Below are 26,770 nucleotides of genomic sequence, written 5' to 3'. Positions count from 1 at the left end.
ACAGGAGTGCCTGGCGTGCTATGGTCCATGGGGTCACGAAGAGTTGGACACAAATAAACAACAACAACAACAACAATATATGTAGTACAGTACCTCAACGGTTCTGAAGCTATATGCAGCCTATCAAGTTATTTTCCCTGGAATTATTACTGTTGAATAATCAACTCAGTAGATATGTGAAATAGGCAAAGTTGTTTGTCAGGGAAACAACCTATAAAATAAATATTTTTGACCCCTAAAAACAGATGATCAACAATAAATTTAATTCAGAGGATCAAAAGATAACATACGTAAGGATGGCAGCTGCTGAAGGTTTGGTTCAATAACATGTTTAAACAAAGGGAACAGTCTGTGACTGAACAGTTAGTTTCATGGATTCTCTGTTCTCCAATATACTTCAATGTGTTTGGCACCTGCCAGCTATCTGTGAAAACAACTGAAGCACCCACAGTGCTTACAACGGTCCTGTTGGGTAGCATGAGATCATTTGCTGAGATTCCATCACAGAAGCCTGCACAAGAGTACAATATACAGATTAGCATATCTCCATGTACATACTATGGTATTTTAGGACAGGCATCAGTATTATGCTAATCACAGAGTGGCTGCTTGAAACAGCCTCTGTGTAATAACTTTAACCCCATGGCTGTTATATAATGCTGAGCTTGTATTTGCAATTTATGTAAAGAATCTCCACTGTATTAGCAACAGCTGCTGACCAAAATCTCCATATGGCATAGTTTGAGGGTTGCCCACCTAATGCCAAAATACAGCATGGCGACCGGCTCTATTTTGGCATTGGCACAGGAAAACCTAGACATGGAGGCATTTTAAGCAGCCTCTGTATGATAAACAATACGTGCAGACCAGCCCTAACAGCTGGAACCATAGTATTGTATCCTATAAAAGAACAATCCTGCAAGATCTCTCAAAAGACACACACACACACACACACACACACACACATGGTACATTAAAACTTTGTACCAATCTTCCCTCTTACTGGTTTTATACTGTTTTTTAAATTGGTTTAGGTATTTTGCCTAAGCTGGTTTTACTTTATTTTTTTTATTTTTTTGCTATTGTGATTTTTTTTATGATTAGCTTTGGTGGTTCATTGTGTCTGCTTTGAATTGTACTTGCACACTTTAATGTCTCTGTAAACAGTCCACAGAACTTAGTTATATGGGTGGTATACAAATGTAATAAATATATTAAAATTAATAAGAATACAGTAATGTATCTACGCAATGTAAAATTGGTTAATTAGTCTGATGATTCTTTATGAAATATCTCATGTATGTGGGAGAATAATTGTCAATTTGAAAAGTACATTCTGTGTCAACCCCTAATACAATTTAAGGATGTAGGAAGCAGGATTCTATTTGATCCACTCAGAGTTTTTTTCCTAGAAAAATAGGTGCCGGTGCTCACCGTGAAGTTGTTACAGTAAGTGTCACACTTTTTAACCAAAAGAGAGAGAGGTGCCAGTACGTACCCTTGAGTACCCCCTGAAAAAAAAGTACTGGGTCCAGTACTGGTTAGAGTCTAATTCTGACTGGCAGTGACTCCCCAGGGTTTCAGAGAGTATTTTTGTCTAAGCTCTGCTTGAGAATGGCAGGCACTGAACCAGGGACCTTTTGCATGCCAAACACATATTCTGTCACTGAACTACCACCCTTCTCTATCACATACGCAGTCTAGCAACAGCTGTTTTTACATACCAGTAGCTGCTTTAGGCCAACTTTGCTTTATTTGAAACATTCCCTTTTTTAATGAAATAGGATTAAACTTCTGGGGTAGGGGGAAACAAAATTAAAAAAAATCCTTCCAGTAGCACCTTAAAAAGGTAAAGGGACCCCTGACCATTAGGTCCAGTCGTGACCGACTCTGGGGTTGTGCGCTCATCTCGCATTATTGGCCGAGGGAGCCGGCGTATAGCTTCCAGGTCATGTGGCCAGCATGACAAAGCCGCTTCTGGCAAACCAGAGCAGCACACGGAAACGCCGTTTACCTTCCTGCTGTAGCGGTTCCTGTTTATCTACTTGCATTTTTTACGTGCTTTCGAACTGCTAGGTTGACAGGAGCTGGGACCGAGCAATGGGAGCTCACCCCATCACAGGGATTCGAACCGCCGACCTTCTGATCAGCAAGCCCTAGGCTCTGTGGTTTAACCCACAGTGCCACCTCGCTCCCTCTAGCACCTTAGAGACCAACTAAGTTTGTCATTGGTATGGGCTTTTGTGTGCGTGCACACTTCTTCAGATACGGGGTAGGGGGAGATTGCTTTGCAGAAATGCAAGTGGGTACAGCAAAGAGATGAAGCACAATGAAGTGGATAGCATTTTAATAACCATCCTGTTGTGGCCTTCTAGAATCTAAATGTCTTGTTCAATCAAGTTCTGTCTAGCATTTCATTCCTAATCAGGCTTATTTTCAAGTCAGTCACATCAACTTCAGTGGAATGTATTACCATATAGAATGTATTACTAAGTAAGTACTGTATTTATTTCTCTGGATTTTCTAAAGCAAGGCATCATTAAGTAAGAAACTATGGTTACAACTTTGGCATATGCAAAGTCCATTAAAACATTGCCTTTTCTCAATTTATATTTTAAAATTTAAAATTGACATTAAGAAAAAATAAATTAGAAACTAGTCAAACTAACAACTCAGAATAAGAACAAATAGTACTAACATTTATTTCAAGCACCTCTTCTCTGTAGGAACATTACCGTCTGTAAGCATTGAAATCTGACTAAGTATCACTGATATTTCATACTGTTGCTACACATATTTGCCCTTTATGAAACTTGGCAAGCTAGCCACTGTAATGATGGACTTTGCATCCAAGCCTTCCAGCAACGATAATTCAAGTGTCAAAGCTAAGATTTATATCAATAGATATCATGCTTCCAAGAGCCTATACCAAACATATCATCCAAGGTTAGAACTTCCAGAAAGAATGATGCCATGTGTGCATACCAAACAGGCTTAAGAGCAATTCCAACATAACCTTTATGAGCTGTGAGCTTTTTGGTACCCATATATCTGAACTAATTCTGTAACTTGGACTGATTCTAAGTGAATAATTTGTGTTCCACTAAAATCTATGAATAAATATAATGCACCTCGAGGATATGTACAGTGTTTTGAGTTCTACAATGGAAGGGGTGACCCTCCAGACATTCTACTCCATGAGTGGTTGCAAGGTAGGTCAGATGGCTGTACCTTAGTCCCACCAGCTTTGCTTCTACAAAACTCCAGGTTTGATCATATGCACCTCTATTCAAAGGATTTCGCAGCATTGTTTTTACTTTTGTTTTTAAGTAACTAATGCATGTTTTATAGGATGGGTGTGTATTTATTTTAGGGCTTTCCATAGGCATCTGGTTGGCCATTGTTAGTGCAGGATGTGAACTAGGTGGGCTATTGGTCTTTTCTTATGTCGTGGCTGTTTTAGTCTTAATGTACATTGCTATGAGCTCAACGTTGAGGAAGGCTGGTTTAAAAATGCAATTAATAAGTAATTAATTATTGACTATGTTCACACCTTTATTCTATTCTCAGTAGCAAAGAAGAATTCTGATCTCCATTATTCCCCTTCGCAGTTGTGTGTGTGTGTGTGTGTGTGTGTGTGTGTGTGTGTGTGTGTGTGGTTTTTTTTGGGGGGGGGGAATCATGACATTTAATTGAAATTCCACCAATTATTAAAAATTGGACCCTTGTATTACATTCTACTTAGTAACTTCTATGTTAGCATAGAGTAGACAACAAATCTCTAAGCATTATTTTTTTTCTTTGCTTTATGGAAAGCTCATTAAGATACATTTTCTCTTTATTGCAGTCCTATTTATTTCCATGTTACTTCGGCATTCATGCCTCTATTTCAAATGCTCTAAATTAGGAAGCAAACTTGCCTTATCCATGACCACCTGAAATCTGATCTCCAAGGGATTAAAACCAGCCTGCAGTTTATTGATTGGCAAACCTGGCATTTTTTCTCTCTTCCTGAATCATTTTCATCACTTCAGCAATCAACAGAGTAGCAGCTTCCAAAATAATCATATTTTTCATTTTCTGTTTTCTGAATATATTTAACCTTACTATAAAGGCTCTAACAAACTTTGTGAAAAACCAAGTGAGGAGCACTTCCCACATTTACCAGATGTAACATCATAATCTTACTAAAGTTGCTTACCACACAGTCCCATTGCTTTTGGATCACTGGTTGCATTAAGTTCTATTACCATCACCCCAGTGGTATGAAACCACTGGATTTTAGTATTTGTCGGAGTTTCAATAATATACATGAAGCCATTGTCCTCAATCTTAAATCCATATTTTGTAACAGTGGGCCATGCATATCTTGAGTTGACAGCTATCTGGAGAATATACATACTTATTTTAGCAAACAGCCATAAAACTATGTTTTCACAATATTTCGCCCAGCCCTCCACAGAACATAAAAATAATTGAAATGAAATTTACATGCACTGTGCTAGTCAAATATTGTCTAATGCAGACCTATACAGCGTGTTTATTTTGCTTATCAGGTGCTTAACAGCTTCCCTATTTTTGCACTCCAAACTAGGTGGCAAAATCAAGTGAGGGGATAGTGAACACATGTGCTGCATTTGAGTGGTGGGTCAGGCCTCAAATTTATGCAGGGATGGAAACTTTTGCACTGCAAGGGCCACATTCCCTGAGGAGCAACCTTCCAGGGATCACATAATGTATTTTTAATCTTCTATTGGAAGCCGCCCAGAGTGCCTGGGCAGAATATCACTAATAAATAATTTTATTGTTATTATTGTTATTATACCAGTGGTGGGTGTGCCAAAAGGGGTTAGAGCCATACACCACTCTCCATCTTCCCCTCCAGGCAGACAAGAAGAATTATAATATTTAAGGACACATTCCAGGCAGATAAAATCCATGCCCTCCAACACTTTGAAGCCAAAATCCAGGACACCATCTTCCCGGTTGCCATCTTCCTGTTTTCTATCATGAGAGCATGGTGGTCATTTTGGTTGCCATGATCTCACCCAATTTCATGCCATGGGGCATGTGTTTTGGGGTGCCACATTAGATCATAGTCCCCCAAAAGCACTTATTGGGGAGAGAAATCACATATCATGGCAACCAAAATTGCTGCCATTCTCACACAATAAAAAAACCCAGATGTCTCAGTTTTTCTGAGACATTTGCAGGGTATGAAAATCACTACAGGGCACGCCAGAGGATGATCTGGTGTGACCTGGCAGAAACTTACCAAGTGTGACTTGGTAAAGACTCAAGGGGCATATTGAGAGGCACTGAGGGCCACATCTGGCTCCTAGGCCTGAGGGTTTCCTACCCCCTGGTCTAATGCCTTCAGGACACTGGGTGAATAAATGTGTGGTTTCTTTGGAGTCAATGTGTGATGAACTACTCAGAAGCTGCTTCACAAGATCATAAAGAATATCATCTCTTAAAATGTAGTTTGAAGTACAGGAAGCAGAAAATCAATATGAACAGCACAAAAAATTCTACTCCTGTTCCAGTTTTACTGCATATGCAGAATGCAAATAATAAAAGGCCTCCTCTTGAAACGTATCAGTTCTATTACTAGAGTCATAATTCTCAACAAAGTTACATGCATGTGAATTCTAGGAATCTAAAATAGGATACATGAATGAAAATTATAACAGAAGAAATAAACTTTACCTTTCTGTTTAAGCGGTCAATGGTAATTTGGTTAGACATATATGTTAAATTTAACATTGCCAGGCACAGCTTATTAGAGGTTAAAATGCCCTGAATGAAGATAAGAACCAAATCAAAACAACATTTTAGCTTATTCCATGGTTAAATATAACATACATATATTATACATATACTCAATAGAAAATCTTCCCCCAGATAATTCCACCCTCTGCTTTTTTAGAATAGGTTTAAACATTTAAAGAGCTGAAAAATGCAAAACTGAGCAGCTCCCATCCTCAAAGCACTTATATTCTACAGCCTTGAGGATGATGAGAGGTCCATATAGCTAGTTACATAAACCATTAATTGAGTGTGACATTTAAGGTTTGTATAAGAATACAGAAAACAATGTCATCAATCACACTGCATTAATGCCGCCATAGGCAAACTTGGCCCTCCAGATGTTTTGAGACTACTATTCCCATCATCCCTGACCACTGGTCCTGTTAGCGAGGGATGATGGGAGTTGTAGTCCCAAAACATCTGGAGGGCCAGGTTTGCCTATGCTTGCATTAATGCGAAACAGCAGAAAATTGCATACTTTTATATGCAGCAGCATAACTGCACTTATTTATCATCCTTGACATACTCAATGACCAACAAAATTCCACAAGGCCCATTACCATATGATTCTTGCTGCAGTCACTGATATGGATGCTTATAGTTTCATCTTGAGTTTGGCTGATGACATAGGATGCTTCCTTAAATAAAGCCAAATGGTGCCCATCAAAGGTGATAAAGCTCAGATCAGAGAAGAGTGTACATCGACCTGATCAAACAAAATAAGGACTTACTTAACTTATTTTATAAAATAAACAGCTAACTACTGATCAAGCACTATAAACTGAATCTAAGTCATTAAAATAGCTTGCTTAGTACCTTTACGTTAGATACAGATCATTAACACATAAAGGATTGACTGCAATGAAGTCAAAGCAGACCCTTGAAATCAATGATTTAACTTATTCATTATGTATTTATTTCATAATATTTATACACTGCTTGATTGTAAAAACCTCAAAGTGGTTTGCAAAAAGATAAAACAATAAAATAGAGGGGGGGATCACAACCATACTTTAAAGCAGGCATGGCCAAACTTGGCCCTCCAGCTGTTTGGGGACTACAATTCTCATCATCCCTGACCACTGGTCCTGTTGGCTGGGGAAGATGGGAGCTGTAGTCCCAAAAAAGCTGGATGGCCAAGTTTGGCTTGCCTGCTTTAAAGAATCCTAAAACATATTAAAATCATCTCAACTTGCTAAGCATCTGTCTAAACACCTGCATCTGTCTTTTTGCAGGTGCCAAAAAGAGTACAGTGAAGGTGCCTGTTGGATCTCAATAGGCAGTGAGTACCAAAGTGCAGGTGATGCCACACTAAACAACTGAATTCTTACACATGTGGAATGGGTATTATTTGGCACCTGTTATAGTGCCAATTCTACCAATTGGTCGAGGCGTCACATGTGGGGTAAGGCAATCTTGTAGGTAAGTTGTTAAGGGCTTTATTGTGCTAATAGTAAGACTTTGAACTCAGGGATCAAATCTGTTCTATTTACACAAATGATTTAGCATAATCAAACTAGCAAAGTAATGCAATTTTAAAATAAATACAGTATGAATAAAACTTACATGCACATTCCCACTTGGGGCAGCATTTATCTCCATTAATCTGAACACCAAATCCAAGAAATCCACAGCTGGGTTGTGTTGCATTGTATGGACAGTTCTGTGATTTGTTAACTTGGATTAGTTGTCCATCTAAGCAAATGTGCTTTATGCACTCATTCTCTGTGATTGGCTAAGACATATTTAGAAAACTTAGGTTACTATTCTTATCAAAATAAGGTGATATTCAATAAATAAATATTCACTGAAAACAAGAAGTTCAGTATACCAAACTACTGAATGCCCTTTTCAAGTCAATTCTTGTAGTACCATTAAAAAGCAGAAACCATTTGAAATTTTTCAAATGGCACACAGATCAATGCAATGAATCAATATAATACAAAGGAAAAACTGGAAACTGAGTATAGTCATGAAACATTATAAATTCGACAGTATGGACATATTTCAAGGATTATGTTGCTTTGGAATTTGGGGCAAGTGTCTAAAGACTAAAACTATTCAGGGGATCAGCTACTCAGTATACATAATTTGCATTCTTTCATTAGGAATATTTTACACATGGAGAGCAATATTAAGAGGCTGGTCAAAGAGATGCAGATCATGCAGTAAAGGAGATGGTCTGTAAAATATCTAGAATTAAAGCATTTGACAACTTTATAAGCTCAGTGTGATGTAATAAACTTTGGTTGTGCTAATTGACACTTATGAGTGTTGGCAATACATGTTAACTGCTGAAGCAGAGCAAACAACAGTCAGATTTTCTGCAGAAGTCACACCATACACAAATACCTTTCATAATTAATTGAACCTGGAGAATAATGTGACAATAATGACTAGAATATCGTATAGCATAGTGAGGGCTCTTTTAAAAAAAGAAAAGAAAAAAATGTTCTGCTAAATACAGATTAGTGGCAAGCATGGCCCTAATAGACTAGCTTATCAATGTATCAATTCTTAATGATAACTAGAATCTGTAATTATATCTTGCAAATTGTTTTTGGAACATGCAAAGCAACTTCTGGATTAGTGGGGGGATAGTGAGTTTTATAATCTGAGCTAAATCTTTGGCTTCTTAAATGTAATTTACATTCTACAAACATATGTATGTCCCAGAGTATTGTTGGAAGTTCTCCATCTCTATACCACAATGCAGGCCACTGTGATGAGATGAATTTCATGTCACAAAGTGAGATAAAGAGGCAAATATATGTCATTCCATGAGCAGTTAGGAGCCACCTTCATTTCATATCCATCAGTAGATGAGACCCAAGTGTTATATATATGAAACATAAATCTCTCACATGGTTGGGGGGATTATCTATGGTACTCACTACACATGTTGGTGATGTTGCTGTTTCTTTAGATGGCATGAAAGCTGCTGCTGTAACTCCTGAGACCGTTTCAACAGTGGTTAATCCTGATAAATATGCAGGAACTGGTATTACTCCTGTAGCATTTGGCTGTAGTGGTGGTATCAACAAAGAACTTGTTGAAGGTGTGGACATCTCCATGGCAGATGTTTTTTTGACTATTGTAGTTTGGACAGTAGAACCAAGTGAAGCTGGAGAAGTAGATGAATGTTCAGTGAGCGGATGTGATACAGGAAGCTTTGTAACCACCAATTGCCCCTCGGTCTCTGACAAAGTGGTGCTCTTTGTTTCTAAAGCAATGGAAGGCACTGAAAATAAGGATGTTGCCATGGATTCTTTTATCCCTGCTGTTTTTTCTGCTAATGATTTAGTGACACTCCGTGTTGTGAGACCACTGATTCCAATGGGTGCTGACTCAGTTGTAGTTGTTAAATGTGGGGTAGCTGGTGTCACTCTAGACGCAGGGAGTGTTGAACTGAAAGAAATGGTGGAAAGTGGCACTTGCTTAGACAAAACAGAAATCTTCTCTGTGGCACTTTTGCTCATAGATGTGAATGTTGTTGATTGTATTGGTGTTAAAAATGCCACCTCTTGTGAGTCTGTTGGACTCACAGCTGAAGTTTGTGGTACTTCCAGTATAAACAATGAAGGAGATGCTGGTTCTGATTCATGAAATAAAGTACTAGATGCTGTAAGGGTTTGAGGAGGAGTCAGTGCTTTCTTTGTGGTAGGGAGCTCAAGTTTTGACTTTTCAGTAGGAAATAATTCCACTTCTTCTTTTATTGTAGACAATGGCAAAAGACCGGTTTGGGTTACTTTTTTTTCACTTGTTAAAGGAACTTCTGGTGAAAACACTGAAGTAAGTGATACAGCAGAAAGAGGAATCACTGGTAGTGGAGTACTTTGGAATGTGGAGGGCACTGCAAATTTGGCTGCTGACTCTGTTGTACTAAAAACAGTTTTGGGGTGGATACTGGTTCTCAACAGTTCAACTGGCAAATGATAGGCTGCAGTACTTCCCTTGGTTGTTAAGTAATCTTCAGAAGGTGGTGAATAATCAAGTTTCCCTGCCGTTTGGGGGATAAAATATGGAACAGTGGATTCTTCTTTCATACGGGAAGAAAACCTTTCCATTGGAGAAGTAGGAACAGATGAAGTAGCCTTGGAAGTTATAGATGGTTGTGATATCTCAAGTACCTGCCCTGCAGTGGCTGCTATTTCAGGTATTTTTTGTGTTAATGGGAGAACTGTTTTCTCTGTCAGGAAAAGTGTGGTAGGGAGTGTTGTTACAGGAAGAGTAATAGAGGAAGAAAGGGTTGATACTACTTTGGTTGATGCTATTTCTTTAACAGTTGGTGGCTGGCTGCTCAGTTCAGAGTATGGCCGTAAAGTAGCACCAGTGGCACCTAAAGCTTCTGTTATTGTCAATTCTGGAGCAACTGTGCTTAGCAGCTTTGTAGTAAGAGGAAACTCTGAAAAAAATGATGTAGACTTTGCTGTTATTGGATGATGAGTATCAGCACTGGTAACTCGCACTTCAGGTGATGCTATCAGACTCTTTGTTGTAGAAATGGACCCTGGAAGCAAAACAATGGAAGGTTTTTTTGTAGTGGCTTTTTCTGACTCTGTAGTGGCTTTTTCTGACTCTGCTGTGCCAGGGTACAATTTCACTCTTTCTGTATCAGTCATTGGATGCAGAAATTCCGTTGTTTGAACTGGTTCAATTTTTTTAGTTACCAATGGGACTAGGACACCCATAGCTGCAGCTTCCTTTGTCAAATCAGATTTTGCTGTTTCCACTTTTGTCACACCAATAGAATAGGGTGCAACACTCACTTTTGTAGTTTCCAGGGACGATGGTGCTCTGTATTCTGTTGATGTTTTATCGGTGATTGATTCTGGCAGAATTGTCATTTTAGAACTTATTTTGGTAGAGAGGGGTGTAACTGTCATAGCGTGTGATGAAGTGGGATACTGGGTATACGGAACAATCATTTCTTCTGTCACGTTTGGTTGAATAAATGGGGAATATGCACTTGTCAATCCTGTCTCTAAAAATTCTTTTGAGTCTATTAAAGTTGGCGAAGTTGTACCAGGCGCTCCAAGTAGTTTGGCAGAAGTACTATGTCTTAGAGTCGTAGCTGAATATAAATGAGAAAAAGTACTTGGTGGGTGCATAATGCTTGATGTTGTTTGTACTGTTTCCTTTTTAACAGTAGAAACTGGAAAACCACTTGTATGTGTCAGGACTGTGGTGGTGGGTTGCGTTAGTGCTGGAGGTACTGTAATAAATGTGGTTTTAACTCCTTCTTTGATTAAAGCAACTGTTGTTTTTGTTGTTTCTGAAGGAATTGGCTTTCCAACAGGCCTTACTGTTGATAAAGCAGTAAATAAAGTAGAAAACGGAGCTACAGTGATATTTGCATCTGTTACAGTCAGTTGACTTACACCCAGTGTCGTTCTGTCTGTTGTTTGTTTCACTGTGGGGGCATAGGAAGACATTTCCAAAGATGGCAATGGGATTTTGGTAAAAAATTGACTTGTTCTTTCTGTCTTTGGTGTTGAAGAAGTCTTGCCTTCTGTAATACCTTCAAATTTTCTTTCTGTTTCCTCTGTGGGGGGAAGTTGAGCACCTGTTACTTTTGTATCCAGTGCTTTTTTAGTTATGGCTGGTGATTTAGCAACTGTAAGCATTGATGGCAGCACAATAATAGGTGAAGTAGAACTTAATTTAATTTCTGATTCAGTTGCTATAGTTATAGAAGGGACTGTTGTACTACTTGTCTGTTTACCAGGCAAAGACTCCGTAACTGCTACAGTTGTAGGTGGAGGAACAGCAAAAGGGAGGCCAATATCAGATACTGGGTGTGAAACTACTGGCATTGAGCTGGTACCAAAAGCTGAATATGTTGAAGCATTTGATGTTGCAGATATGGCTAAAACTGTAATATTTGGCAACAAAAGAGAAGAAAGTTTAGTTGGAGTAAATTGCCACTTGAATGCCTGTGTTGTTTCTCTGTCCTTTGATATTGGCCTAGGAGACAAAGTTAGTTCTTTACTCAGCATCGTTGCAGAAGTTGCCCCAGACGTTGTATGTGTCTTTACAGTGGATGATGAAATTTGAACATCAGCTGTAGGTTCAATGCCTGAAATAAGACAAACATGGATGCTACTTTCCGGACCTGTAATAATATAGGCTCATAAATATGCACCAAAAGGAATAAATGTGAAGAACAGTATTAAAGAAACAATTGCCAACTTGAACATGTCTTCTTGGTCAGGAAATTGTTTAAGAATGGGGAAAACTTGGTTCAATTTTAATGTTTCAAAACCTAATTTGACTTCACAAAAATATAAATGTAATGATTTTTATGACTGGCTGCATATTTTGTGAAGACTTCAGATAAAAACAATAATACACTTTTTGTGTATACCAAATAAGGTAACCTTCAGAATATATGTTCTTATTCCCAGGCAGTTCCTTTTCCTAAGTAACACATATTTCCATATATGTCTACTCCAGTCAGAAGAAAACTAATGGAAGTCATATAGTGGCTAGCATGTTGGACTTGGAACCAGTTCCATCCCTGCTCAGCCATGAAGTTAAGTAGGTAACATTTTTCAGCCTATCCTACTTGACAGGATTGTTTATGGGGGAAATGGGATAACCCTTTGCATGCTGCCCTGAGCTTCTTAAAGGAATGGAAGATTTTAAGTGTCGTATATTATGGGGATTGACATGCATTTTCCTCCTAGATCCCTTGGAAAGCCAGCTGTGGCTGATGGACTACAAAAATGGAATGGAGCTAAACTAGCAGGGGAGTTGCAATGGTTAGGAAGAAGTGGGAAGAGATCCTGAACCCTGTATAGCAGAGGTGTCCAACATGTTAATCGCGATCTACTATCCCTACGATGTATTTGTAGATCGCGGTCGATCACTGCCCCCTTCCTGACCCGCCCCCTCTCCCTGTGCTGGTGTCTATTGTTGCAGAAGGGAAGCCGGAGCTTAGAAATGGAGGCTGTTATCTGGCCAGCGATTGTAATGTTAGTGGCTGCTTCTGTTCCTCCCACTCCCTCAGAAGAGCTTCAAAAAAGTCAGTGGACCCCTAAAAAAAAGGGGTAGATCATTGCCAGATTTTAATTTTGCAAGTAGATCGCAGTCTCTCAGGAGTTGGCCACCCCTGCTGTACAGGATATTGGAAGGGATTGTAGCACTGTATTTTGAATTTTATCTAAACGTAATATGAATTATGTTCTACGTACAGTCTTCAAAATAGACACATCTTTGAGTGACTTCATCCAGAACCATATGTGAAGGACACATAGGAACACATCCTTCCACCCTAAAAGAGAAAATAAAATAATGATTTTGATGATGATCTATTCACATAACAGCATGTGGAGATGAAGGAGAGGGATTGAATAATATCCTTAGGAGCCCAATTGACAAAACACCTGAACAGGCATACTTGCACTTAAACCTGTTTTAGTCTGCACTTCAGTCAAGCTATTTTAAATGCTTGTGAATTACACTATTAATTTCTTAATCATTTAAGATGCAGGAATGTCAGGTTGTTGTCAGAGTTTCTGTGATAGGCTTACATTGTGGCTGACCTAATGTGCATTCCTGCTGATTCATGAACAATGTGATGTAACCTTTGGAACAAAAACATATGCTTCTCCAATGATGAATACTTCCATTTAGAACTGGCAGAAAGCCTCTACATACTTCCACAAAATTGTGTTCCTTGTTTGTTTATACCAACACTGATGGCCCATCAGAGTCCTTCCAAAAATTTGCCTTGCATGGAAAAGCTGAGGCAAGAACAGAAGCCATTGGAGAGGGAGTTTCGTCCAGGCCACTGGATATTAAAGGTGTGATTCTAAATCTCAAAAGTCAATGCCAGTTATTAATAACATCTTTAAGTGGGACTGTGCATACAGTCACTGTCATGACCAGTATCCTTTACCTCTTCCATATGAAAAATATCTCTCTTACTCTTGCAGTGAATGCTTGGCACTCCTACTTTTCTATACTATACTTGTGAATCTGGCTGCTTCCACCATTACAGCATAATTTTATTCCATATAAGTGGGGAAAAGTTCCATTTCGGAGGAAAGATAGGAAGAATGCAACAAGGTATTTTTAGTTGCGATGAGTTGGTATGGCAATTTGTGACCCAGGGGTATGGGTAACAAACATTAGCTGGGGTAGGCCTCTTGGCCAAGAAACATTATGAAGTATTGAATGAAGAATGGATGTGCTGGAATGGAAAGAGGCAGCTCAGTCAGATGGACAAATGTTTTTGGCACAGGCGGGAGATAAGTTGCACAATTATAAACATTAAATTAGAAAATGGTATTGCGCCATATTACAACAGGGCTCCTAGTCTGAATTACCAGTATGCCATCAGCATCTTACCTTCCTTCATGCAGGAAATTCAGACTGAGAGCCCTCTAATGTTTTTATATTTGATAAGTTTTTACTTCTGTGCTTCACCTACTATTGTCCACACTGCTGTCTGGCACCCCTACATGGGCTGAAAAAGTTGTCCCCACGTCTGCTTTGCGCCCTTTCTCCCCCCACTCTCTCTAGGCTCAACTGCTATAAGTATTCCATACAATCTGGAAATTCAAACGTGGTTCCAAGCTGCTGAAAAATGTGTTGTTTTTCTTTTCATTTTCATTTACAAAGTTGCATTCTCCTGCAAGTTTGTAGAAACTCCACAGTTCTCTACAGATGGACCTGTTACATTTCAAAATTGAGAGGTACTCAGCCACCTGAAGTTACTATTAGAAAGAATGTTGTTAAAATTTAAAAAAAATATATATTTAAAAATCTAGATACTTACTTTGGAACAGTTTGACAGTGTTCTGCCAAAGGATCTCTGCATGTTTTGAAACAAGGGCTTGCACAAGCATCATAGCGCCATTCACATGTTGAGTGAGCTAGAAATTTAAACTTGGTATCTAGAAATAGAATTTAAAAGTTTCAATGTAATGTGTATACACACACATATTCTAGTTTTACTTAGACCTCTATGCATTGAATGATCACTCCTTATTGAACAGATTTTATGTATTCCACAATGAGTGACGCCTAATGATAGACAGTGCTTTGATCCACAGGTATTGGATTATACAGGTTATATGACAGACAAATGTTGGAAATCTAATGTTTTCAGCAAGAAGCAATCTTAATTTTTAATGACTACAGAAAACATTGATGGACTTTTCAGTATCTCATAAGGTAGAGGCAGATTCCCTAAATGTCCTCACATTGCACTTAACTGAAGAGGCTTACATCTCTGGGTGATCCAGTGCTGAGTTCCTTTATGTTTGTCTCAGTTGGAAGGAATGTTTTCATATTACAAACACAGCAACTTAGGTTGCTGATACTATTTATTTATAGTATACAGCAATCCTGGCTGAGTTTCAAGTGCCTACAAAAGTGCTTTCTTTCTTCACAAGCAGTAGAGCATTTTAATTCCTAGGAAGTTTCATCTCCAAATGGTTGCATGCTTTGGGGTGACAGAGTGCGGGCTGTACACAATGCAACATTAAATGGACCCAGTATGGTATTGATATCTCTAAAAAAAAAAATTAAAGTAATTCCCTCTGCAATGTTGTGAAAGGGCATTGCACACACACGCACACACACAGAGAAAGAGAGAGAGAGAGAGAGAGAGAGAGAGAGAGAGAGAGAGAGAGAGAGAGAGAGAGAGAGAGAAATTTCTTTCCAAGTCATATTTAGAACAGTTTCTCACATTACAATTTTTATTCATGGGAGCTTTCCTACAAGTAAGAAATATCATGTGGCACAGTTCCTAGACTGTACCATTTCAGAGTGCCAGTGTAACATGTTTCGAGTGTAGCTTTGTGTACAAAACATATACACAAGGAAAGCTTAAATGTAAAAAATAAAGGATTCCAGCTAGTAATGAGTGAACTTGCCTATACTCCATTTATACTAAGCATGAATCATTCATTCATTCATACATGATAATTTAGGATGGGATCATTTAGGCCCATTATACTTGAAGTCCACCATTCCCTTTTCCAAACTTACTCTTGAGATGAGGGGAGGAGGATGGAATTAGGGAGGCTTTGTGGCAGTGGAGGCTTCCATTTTAAGATGCCTGTTGAGACTGGGAAGCATTGGAATCCAATGTGAACTACAAATTGCAGGGATGAGTTTGGGGAATTTTGAAAGGGAGTATCTGGCATTTGCTGGAAAATGAGAATGAAATTTTTATGAAGTCAGATGAAATCAGACAAATCTTTCTCTGTCATAATCTTATTGACGACAGCGATTTGAATTCATTTCTTATATGTACATAATTTCAACTGATAACAGTTCTGAGTTCCATTCCTGGATTCTCATGTGAAAAAAGATCTTAGGGAGCAGGGCTCGGAAACATCTGTAAGATATTGGAGAGTTGCTGTGTGAGTCAGGTTTTACAAACCTACCTAGCTGAAATGCTACATTTGATTTCTGCTGAGAAATGCAATTTGTGTCACCATGCGTCCCTAATTAGCGATTTCCATTCCATTCTTCTTAATTCTGTTTTGGGTGCATTAACTTAATTCAACTTTGGGTGCTATTACCGATCATTCAAGTCATGGCTTTCCACCAGACCAGACACATTTCTCTGTTAAAAAAAAACTAGCCATGAAATTGAAAAGAAACCTAATGCCATCTGTTAAAGTTCAGTCATTTGTTTACTATATAGTGAATAGCAGAATCCTTACTTGATTAGGGAGCAATGCTCTGTATGACGATCATGGCACTTGATATGACAAACAACTCTGAAAGTGCAGCTGTATCACTGCATAAATTTGCTTATTCTGGATAGCAAAATAGCTATAACAAAAAGAACTATACAGTGGTACCTCGGTTTATTAACACAATTGGTTCCAGAAGTCTGTTCATAAACTGAAGCATTCATAAACTGAAGCGAACTTTCCCATTGAAAGTAATGGAAAGTGAATTAATCCATTCCAGATGGGTCCGCGGCATTCGTAAACCGAAAATTCATAAACCGAGGTGTTCATAAACCGAGGTTCCACTGTATATACTACAGTTTGAGATAAAAACTTAATATGTTGTTGGCTAGATAATAAATCTAAAACAATTCACTTCAATACAATGAAGGTGGGTTGTACAAGGGAACATATCTCTATCATAGAAGGCTTCCATACAAGGCTCCTCAATATAAGAGAGAAATCAATAGAGGTTAAAAATGCACAGTACCTAGAATCTAATGCTTTCTGCTGTGTGCCCTTTATTGCAAAATAAATGGGCCATGTTGTCAATGGTTACAGTCCAGCCACATGCTTTGTGGCACACGACAACGCAATTTAAAGGATGGAACTTTCATGTAGCTTGTAGACTCAGTTCAATGCTTTAAACTTAAGTCTATCACATTTTGGCTCAAGATCCACAAAGCCAGGAAATTAGAAGCTAAGGTGGATGCAGAGACAATGACTCTTTCCTTTATGTTTAATTATAAGAGCTTTCCTCCGTGATATCCTGTGTGTTCTTTTTTTAGTTCATTATTCACAAAACAAATGGATAGGATCATTTCAGTCTTTCACAGATTTAAGGAGATGAAATAGTAATCCAAATAATTGCAGTAAATATCTCCAGAGAACTACATTATTCTGTTATCAGCATCCGTTATATTGAAGGTGTTCTATTTGATATGCATGTTGGTATCTATGGTACACTTATCGCTATCAAGTTGAGAATCTTCACATGACCTTTATTAAACAATGGTTTTCTCTAGGGGTTCTTGGTCTTTAAAAAATATTTTAGATGTGCTTCAGAGAACATCAAGCCTATTCATGAAGACATTTTTGGCCAAGGGGATTTAAAGGAGCAATTATACTATTCCCAATATTTATATTCAGGAATAGCAGTTCCCAGTTAGAAAAGTTCTGATCTAATATGCAAAGTATTTATGACAGTCAGCAGGAAACCCAATCTGCCTTTGCCTCTGCACTCTAGAACTGGTGTAACTTTTCCATTAACTTAAACAAATGCTGCTATATTTTTAGACCATGTAATTATCCTGCATCAGCAAGTCGGGCCTTGTGAAAGAACACTGGAGAAAGATTCAAGCCCTATGTTTCTTTGCTTATAAAACTCTGAAACCCAAATCCTCGGATGTGGTGATTAATGAAATGCCTCATGATCATTTGATATGATCCCACTTGCTGAGGTAAATTGTTTTAGTTTTCCACTGGCATAGATAGGATTCTTTGGCATGACTGGAAGGCAAAGACTTCACACTTTTAAAAAGATATACAATTCTCAGCTACACAGCACTAGGGAAGTCTACTACAAATATTAACCTCTTCTTCCCCTCTTAAAGAAAAAAGGCCACAACGTTTTTGTTTTGTTCAAACTAAGGTGCATGTTTGCAGCACTTCATATCCTGGTAACAGCATTAGCTTCATGTATCCTGCTGTTCCAATGTTCAGCACCATCATGATTAAAGGAATTTGTCAAGAGGCAACAAGCATTTGGCAATGACAAATTCTGTCATTTTTTGTGTGAAGTTGGAGTGTGCCAGCCAACAGCTGCATTAGGATCTCATCTTAACATGCCCCCAAATGTAAGCAGATTCACAATGCCACTATTAAGACTTTAATTCAATGGCTTGATAACAGGAAACTCTGAATGGCATGCAGTTGGCCCTTTCTGTCATGAAAACAAATATGTGGTAACTGTACAACTAGCCTAAGCTAGTCTCTCTTTTTTGCAACATTTCATGTTCTACCCTTTGCTTATAGGGAAAAGAATATTTTAGTTATATTAGTATGAACAGATACCAATATACAATTAGCTCAATAAAGGCTGAACAGTTCAGTATTGGACTCTAGATTATTTGTAATAGCTGGAGATGTACTTGGAAGTATCTTCTGTCCTATTGTGAAGGATACCTTTCAACATGTGCAATGTGAGGATGTGGACAAAATCCTTAAAAGTTTAGGTCTAACTCTATGCATGCCTTCAGTCTTGCCTTTCTGGGTTAAAAGCTTCCAGATGGTATTAGCTAAGTTGGAATAAGGTCCTTGCAGTTCTAAAATTATCAGTTGTAAGACCACTCACTATTCTAAAAGTCCTTGTTGGATCCCTCTTGCTTGGACATTTACCGACTAATGTACCTTTTCAGGACAATGTAACTAAATGGATGCTGGCAACCCAACTCCAAGTGGGATGTTATAGATTCTTTGAACCACTTTCAGGCAGATTTGCTACCCAGATTTGGAACTGATAATGCCTTGGTAACAGTCCTAGTCTAGTCAACCACATTAATCTTCCAGATTGCCTATCACAGTTGGGACCAGGCAGCATTGTCATTTGCTGGTTCTGTTGCCACACTGAAGGTAAGTTTTAGTATGAGATGCCGATGGTACAGCTGGTCAACTCTTTGGCCACTGTCTTATAGGGTGCCACAAGATTCCATCTTGTCCTCAGTGTTAACATCTACATGAAGTTTCTGGAAGAGGCCATCCAAATGTTTTGGAGTAGGCAGCAGGGGTCATCAGTATATTGATTGCTCCCAATTCCACTTCCAGACGGGCAGCAAGGAGGAGGCTGGCTGAGCCAAAACTGGGAAGAACACCTCCACTTAATCCAGTGCACAAACACAGATATGGCATTGAGGGAGTGGGGCAAGATTACTTTGCCAGTTAATCTACATAGGGGGAGCTCTTGATGATGGTGACAAACTCTACCAAATATTGATCTTTAGGGATGATGCTTTAGGAATGGGTTAAGTGATTTTACTTTCCTGGGCTCCTTGATCACTGCAGATAGTGACAGCAGTCACGAAATTAAAAGACGCCTGCTTCTTAATGATTCCTAAGTATTAAGTCTCCCAATGACCACAGAATCCCCCAATGACTAATTCCTCAGAATGTTCATGAATTCAAGGCCCATGAATGACAGCAGCATTAAATGTCACAAGCAATACAGTGATAAGGACTGCAAGGTGCATTCTCTAACGACTGATCAGAGTGTACATTACCCTACAAAGTCAACCATCATCTACACATATCTGTGGACAGGCTCAGTGTTTGAATGGGTAGCTTTCATATCTAAATTAAAATTATTTTGATTCTCGAAGACATCATGTTGCCATAACACCAATCTATTCCAATTAAAATTATATACTTTGGACAAATACCGGTAGAAGGGGAAGAAATCGAGGCAATGGGAGATTTTACTTTCTTGGGCTCCTTGATCACTGCAGATGGTGACAGCAGTCACGAAATCAAAAGGTGCCTGCTTCTTGGGAGGAAAGCAATGACAAACCTAGACAGCATCTTAAAAAGCAGAGACATCACCTTGCCAACAAAGGTCTGTATAGTTAAAGCTATGGTTTTCCCAGTAGTGATGTATGGAAGTGAGAGCTGGACCATAAAGAAGCCTGATCGCCGAAGAATTGATGCTTCGAATTATGGTGCTGGAGGAGACTCTTGAGAGTCCCACGTACTGCAAGAAGATCAAACCTATCCATTCTGAAGGAAATCAGCCCTGAGTGCTCACTGGAAGGAAAGAGCGTGAAGCTGAGGCTCCAATACTTTGGCTACCTCATGAGAAGAGAAGACTCCCTGGAAAAGACCCTGATGCTGGGAAAGATTGAGGGCACAAGGAGAAGGGGACGACAGAGGACGAGATGGCTGGACAGTGTTCTCAAAGCTATGAACATGAGTTTGACCAAACTGCGGGAGGCAGTGGAAGACAGGAGTGCCTGGTGTGCTCTGGTCCATGGGGTCATGAAGAGTCGGACATGACTAAACAACAACTTTGGACAAGGGTTTCATGGTGCAGAGTTAACAATTGGAAATGAAACTGCCCATTCTTCCAAAAGAAGCACACTCAGGAAAAACAGTGGGTTTTAGGTTGGGACAGATGACAACAACCACATACTCAAGAGGTAATTCAGAGAAATAACCCAAATAGAGAATATATAGTCAGTAAACAAAAAGCAGCTTATCTGACCTGATTATGTAGTTTAGACCAACAAATGAGAGTTTCAGTGAGAGTAATGGGTTAACACTAAAGAATTTCAGTGCATGTGCCTACAAAACAGCTGGTTGAGAACTTCTGGTCTGCGTGCACATGATCTCATTTTACATTTCAAGCTAGAGAAGAAAAGAGGAAGGGAATGGCGCTTGATTTGTAATAAAATTGAACATTAGATTGCTAGCTGGGTGAAGTTATATTCTGAACCCAGTAAAACTAAAGGAACAAGTTTAAACTACAGAAATATCACACTCACAAGCAATTCCGCACCAGGATGCTGTGTTTTAAATTGATTGGTTATTTATGAGAACTCCTATCAGGCATTGCATGATGAAAGATGATATCATACAAAGGATGCCAAAATCAAGTTTGAAAATGTAGCCACCACAATTCATATTCAAGTACTTACCAACAAGTTTGAAAAGTGTAGCAAGTCTGAATGCCTCAGAGTGGCGATATTTAACAATATTCACAGAAGCAGCAGAAATGTGGATGAAGGCTCCTGGCACTGCAAATGACTCAAAGGAGCTATAACCTGAAAGCCATGTGTTTTTGTGGATGGCAAACGTTGATCTGTTTTGAAAATGTTCACTTCTTTCCCACTTGGCGAGAACCAAGGTATTGTTGGAAGCTAAATGAAGAAAATAATTTGGTCTGTCAGCTGATTCAAATGAAGCCAGGTTTGGATCTGGAAAACAAACAGCAATAACAAAAAATAATTGCCTGAGCTGAGCAGAGCAGAGCAAAGTCTTTTTGAGATTGCCTCCAGCACACTACACTGTTTTGACTGTTTCTACACTTTTTAAAAGCACAGGCAGGTTCTGCTAGGCTCAGCTTAGCCCAAAGCTACTACACTACCTCAAACTATCTTTAGGCATTGACGAGAGAGCAAGCCTAGTAAAAGGAACTGTGGGGGTAGCTGTTTAGTTTGAAGTTCAAAATCACAGAGGTCTTCCCACTGCTACAATCACTGTGTCAATGCATTTCTTATGAAGCAGGCAGCCTTTTCGCCATGTCAAGTTTCCTTGCACCTCAGAATAATAAATTGTGCAGGGAGTCTTCACACAGAGAAAAGATACATGCTTCAGGAGTTATTTGCCCCTGTGATAATGACAAAAGTGGTGAAAATCATGTAAATTTGGGGACAAGGCTAAATACTGGGGTGGGGATGTGTCAGATCTGTCTGTACTGTGAATAGCAAAACAGATTGGCTTGATTTAGCGCAGTCTTTCATGCTGCTGAGCTGGACAGCACCATTAACAAGGTGGGGTACAGGTGGATCATGATAGCCCTTGCACTTACTTGTCTGAACTTTGGCAGGTTTCTTACCCAGGGACACCTTCCTCATGTCACCAATTTCTAAACTGATTACATATGCCCACCCCAAAAAAAAAAAAGCTAGGGGAGGAATGTGATTTTCTACTTTCCCAGTCCAAAACAACAGAGTTTGCCTTTGTGGGAGAACTAGTGCACCTATCTTTCTGAAAACTGGTGGGCTTCATCCTCTCAGGAGGAGGTTGCTATATCTTCAGTTTGCATCTAAAAAAATAGCAAAAATAAATTTAAAAAACCAGACATTTAATTAACAAATTAATAAATAAAGGTTTTCTGCATGAAAACCCTAGGATGACCTTGCCTGAAATGTGGAGTGGCTTCTTTGCCTTCAATTTCATTCATTTATTTGAAAAGGAAAAAAGCTATAGCCATTTTTCGATTTCCCATTATAGTCAAAGAAGAAAAAATAACACCTCTGGTTTAAGAAATCAGAATGACATAGATCAGATCCAAAACAGATCAGGCTGCTTTTAAATGCTATGGATACAAGGCGGATCTTGTGGCCACTGCACACTCCTGTTAAGTACATGACTGAATAGGGCTATTGTTGTAAACAGAGAAGTTTCTGAAACTATAGACTGAGGAATTTCGAAACACTACATTTTTCAGAGAACATTCTAATTCCATAAGACAAATGGTGTTTAACAACTTATATTTTTCATTAAACTCGCTCTCCCCAATGCCCAGGAAATACCTCCCACCAAACACTTATTCACAAAAATATCAAGAAAGCAACATTTGTACTGTAGGCTCTTGTTTTTCAGTCCCCTCCCCCCCATTAACTGGCCACCTTATCCCAGAAAACATGTCCGTAACAGGCAATTCTATGTGTTAGCCATATTTTTATTCAGGAATTTTCAACGGGTCTTCTAAATACAGACACTCTGAGAGCAGATTTAATTGTAGGGTAAAGTAACGCTCACTAAAAGGGTGACAGGACTGAGACTCAGATGAGCATCTGTTGTTCCAAATATTATTTCGCTGTACATTGTGTTGTTTTGCTTAAAATAACCATAAAACTACTGTAAAATCAACTATCCCCCCCTCAGGGCTGGATAATGTTTCTTTAAAAATCCTGCAGAGAGAACAAATAATCTCTGTTAAACAGATGTTGTGTGATGCACAGTTCATTACTCAGGAATACTGTCTAATTTTCCAAGATGACAACATTTATTGTGTGAATCATAATTGCGCCAAAGGAACTGGCATTTTCTTCCATACACACAGTAGTAAGAAAACTAGCAATACCAGTGTAAACTACCAATAGCTAATTCTTGTAACAAGAATTGTCACCTCAGACAATGCACATGGAAGGGACGGAGAGTGTGCCTGCCCTTCTCTGACCACCTAGCAGGATTGCCTATCATGAAGATATTGTGGGACAGCCACATAAAGCCATAACATATAAATAAAGTCTGCATATGTGAACATCCATATGCTAATTTCATGAAGATGATTTCCCGATATAATCCAGCAATACAGATGTCCACTGAAGGAAAGGGGGTGTTTTGCAATCCACTTCACAACTTTGGACAGTGGGTCACTACAGTTTGGCACTTTGAACTTTCACCTCAGCAGGAACTCAAATAAGAGTTTTGTTTCAGAAGATTCAATACTTCGTCAGATTGATAATAATGGGCAAATAAACAAATGGCTTTCGTGTTCTTATGTTTGATCCAAATTGGATGCCATTTACACAATTTTTAACAATATGCTTCCTTAATCTTTCCTTTATTACACTACTATCTTCTAGTTACAGGTAGGTAGCCGTGTTGGTCTAAGTCGAAGCAAAATAAAAAAATTCCTTCAGTAGCACCTTAAAGACCAACTAAGTTTATATTTTGGTATGAGCTGAAGAAGTGTGCATGCACACGAAAGCTCATACCAAAATATAAACTTAGTTGGTCTTTAAGGTGCTACTGAAGGAATTTTTTTATTTTACTACTATCTTCTATTAGTTATTTCTATATTTCTTACATTTCAAGAACAGTTTTAGACTTTTGATTGTTTTTTTTTTAAGTACCAGTTACTCCACAGACTACATTGGTTTGTTTGCTTTCTCATTTCTAAATAAGGAAGCAAAAATTAATTTAAAAAAAAATTAAAAATGGTTGAAGAAAATATCTTTGTATAGTACAAATAATCACACATTCAATTCTAGAGTGGAGTAGATATCTGGCTAAGCAACTATCAAACTCCAAAATCATCTCTCACATCATGTTTTAAAAACTCAAATAATGAAAAGTGATGTTGGAAGTAATCCTAAAAACCTCTTTACACTTGTGGTTTCCCACTTAACTACAATCCCACCACCTGCCAACCTGCCAACCAACCATAATGTGAACTCAGCTGACCTAACCATTTGTACCTCACTAATTCTACAGATGACTGCCTGTTTCCAGACTTCCTCCCATGATTTTCTACCTCTGTTCCTGCCACAGGGAAGATAAGGACTGCTGGGTCTAGAAATTTGTTGATCTGAAAAGCTGAAGTGTCAGACTATTTATAAATCAGCAATCACCTTGTAAAGATCCACTCATTAGACAGAGATTTTGGCAGACAGCCTTCTTGTTGAGAACCTACTAATAGATGTAGAGTGAGGTTTAATGCTCCTTCTACAAAACTTCCTACATTCTGATGCAGCCAGAACCCACGCTGCCTACTAAGTTAGGACTACCTTGCTGGGGGGAAAAACATTGAATGAGGATATGAAAATAATACCATTTCCCATTGTTTGTGTCTGGTACTTGAAAGATGCATCTGAAATGAGCATTGCCTTTGCTATATTTCTAGATATTTTACAGTGATAGTGAGTTTACCATGTGCTTTTGGCTTATACAGTCCCGATGTCAGCATAAAGTGTACTGCATCTCCAGGAGCAACAGAATCTCCTCTTGCTGGAAAAACAGAACCATCCAGCAGCTTGGCTCCAAGTGCAATTTCTCTGTCCAAGAAGCTGACCAGCTTGTAGGGGCCCTTTCCCAGAACTGTCAAGAGAAGGCAAGGTTACATTTCCTGTTGAATGCCACAAATGCTTGTATCGCACATGTTTATTGGTAAGTTTGTACAGTGGCAAAGAAAACACCACCATCAAATGACATCAGAACTACGAGTCACGTAAAAGCTGTTTGAGATGTGCAATGTTTGCACGCTCAGCTTCAAAAATGATTTGCTCCAACCTTTTCTTCCTCTGTCAGGAGGAAAGTATCCAAGTTAGAGTTATTCCCTATGTTAAAGCCCAATGCTCATATTGGGGGGGGGGGGCTGAAAATAATCATTTCCACCACAAACATTATTAAAGTGGGCTGCTAGTGTGTAAGTGCATTGGGTACCAAAAAATGGAGTCAGACCCTGCAGGCAGGGAGGGTCACCAAAGGTTTTAAGAAAAGCTTGGACTTGTGGGAAGATTGTCATCTACCTCCCAAAGCTAGTAGGGGCCAAAGGTTGTACTTGTGCATATCTTAGAGATACCTTTGGATGTTAGCAGTAACATTCTGTTGATGGTTTCTCCTGAGCCTGAGACCTAAAGGAGAAGGGAATTGCTCTGGCGGTTTATGTACCTTAAAGGACATTTTATTTGAGCCCCTAGGATCTTTGTGATGAAGAGTTGAAAGGACAGGGCATGGGTAATTTGCTTCAGACAGTATGAATCTTCTGGGGTTAATTTGTCCCACCCATCCCGCTCACTGTGAAATATTTTCACAGCACCCCAGATACAATAGCTAACTCAAGTCCAGCATGCAGACCTTTATCAAATTAAAATGCAGAGGGCGATATCCAATATGAAGTCATACTCTTAGTGGACCCATTGAAATCAATGGACCTAGGTAACTTTAGTCCATTATTTCAGAGCATCTATATTTTATGGAGACAGGTGAGGTGCCCCAAACATGTGACATGAAAAAAACAGGGACCAAATCTGATGTACTATTGCAGACCCAGGCTAGCACCATGATCAGGTCCAGAGCGGTCAACATAAGAACAGTGATACTGGTTTGGAATCCATCAGAGACCAGATCAACTCAGCCCCACCCCAGATTCAGCCCCATGCCCAGATTTGGGCTCCTGATGGTGGGAGCAGCAACCAATGGCCTTCCCACCTGCCTGCATGTTCAGTGAAGAGATGGGGGGGTCAAAAGTGGCTGTTTTAGCAGGGAAAGCTGGGCAGAGGGACACCTCCACTTATTCCAAGCTACTGCAGCCTGCTGTGAAGGGCATTTGGATTGCCCAGTAAGTACTAGAAATCTAAATGTATAGTGAATTCGGGGGGGGGGGGGGGAAGCATGCAGCTTATCAATGAAAATGTGCTGCCAAAGCAGAATGCCAGACAAAGCAGAATGTAATTGAAAATCACTAATATATGCAAAATAATGAATTGGATCTGAATGTCCCTTCCTCTAATAGAAAGTGTCTTCCTTCAATGGGATACCTGAAGGAAGGACTTCTTCCATAGACCAAAGGAAGTCTTTGGATCCAACCTAGTATATTCAAGCAATATTGAATCAAAATTCATGGCAACTAAAATACTACCTAAGATTTCTTAGTTATGCCTCCATTCTCCTTGCCACTAATCTGGAGGGAAAGATGAAGGCAAGTGGATGATAGTTTACCACTTGCTAAGCCTTTCCTCTCCCTTCAGAGGGAAGTGGAG

The 26,770-nt window shown here is 39.1% G+C and overlaps 1 protein-coding gene across 1 annotated transcript in view; it reads right to left on the bottom strand.

The window, feature by feature from the left end:
* Nucleotides 1–26,770, bottom strand: part of OTOG (otogelin) — a 94,721-nt gene that overhangs the window by 20,761 nt on the left and 47,190 nt on the right. Inside the window, exons 31-40 of the mRNA XM_060273481.1 lie at nt 24,939–25,106; nt 21,194–21,472; nt 14,597–14,714; nt 13,008–13,087; nt 8,706–11,890; nt 7,378–7,546; nt 6,372–6,517; nt 5,710–5,799; nt 4,202–4,385; nt 291–511 (exon numbers count right to left, since the gene is read on the bottom strand). Coding sequence (XP_060129464.1) covers nt 291–511; nt 4,202–4,385; nt 5,710–5,799; nt 6,372–6,517; nt 7,378–7,546; nt 8,706–11,890; nt 13,008–13,087; nt 14,597–14,714; nt 21,194–21,472; nt 24,939–25,106 — 4,640 coding nt within the window. The remainder of the gene's footprint in view (nt 1–290; nt 512–4,201; nt 4,386–5,709; nt 5,800–6,371; nt 6,518–7,377; nt 7,547–8,705; nt 11,891–13,007; nt 13,088–14,596; nt 14,715–21,193; nt 21,473–24,938; nt 25,107–26,770) is intronic.

Source organism: Zootoca vivipara, chromosome 1 (genome assembly GCF_963506605.1).
Source record: "Zootoca vivipara chromosome 1, rZooViv1.1, whole genome shotgun sequence".
Lineage (NCBI taxonomy): Eukaryota > Metazoa > Chordata > Lepidosauria > Squamata > Lacertidae > Zootoca > Zootoca vivipara.
The sequence above is the reverse complement of the archived record's forward strand: the minus strand, read 5'-3'. Positions and strand labels throughout refer to the sequence as shown.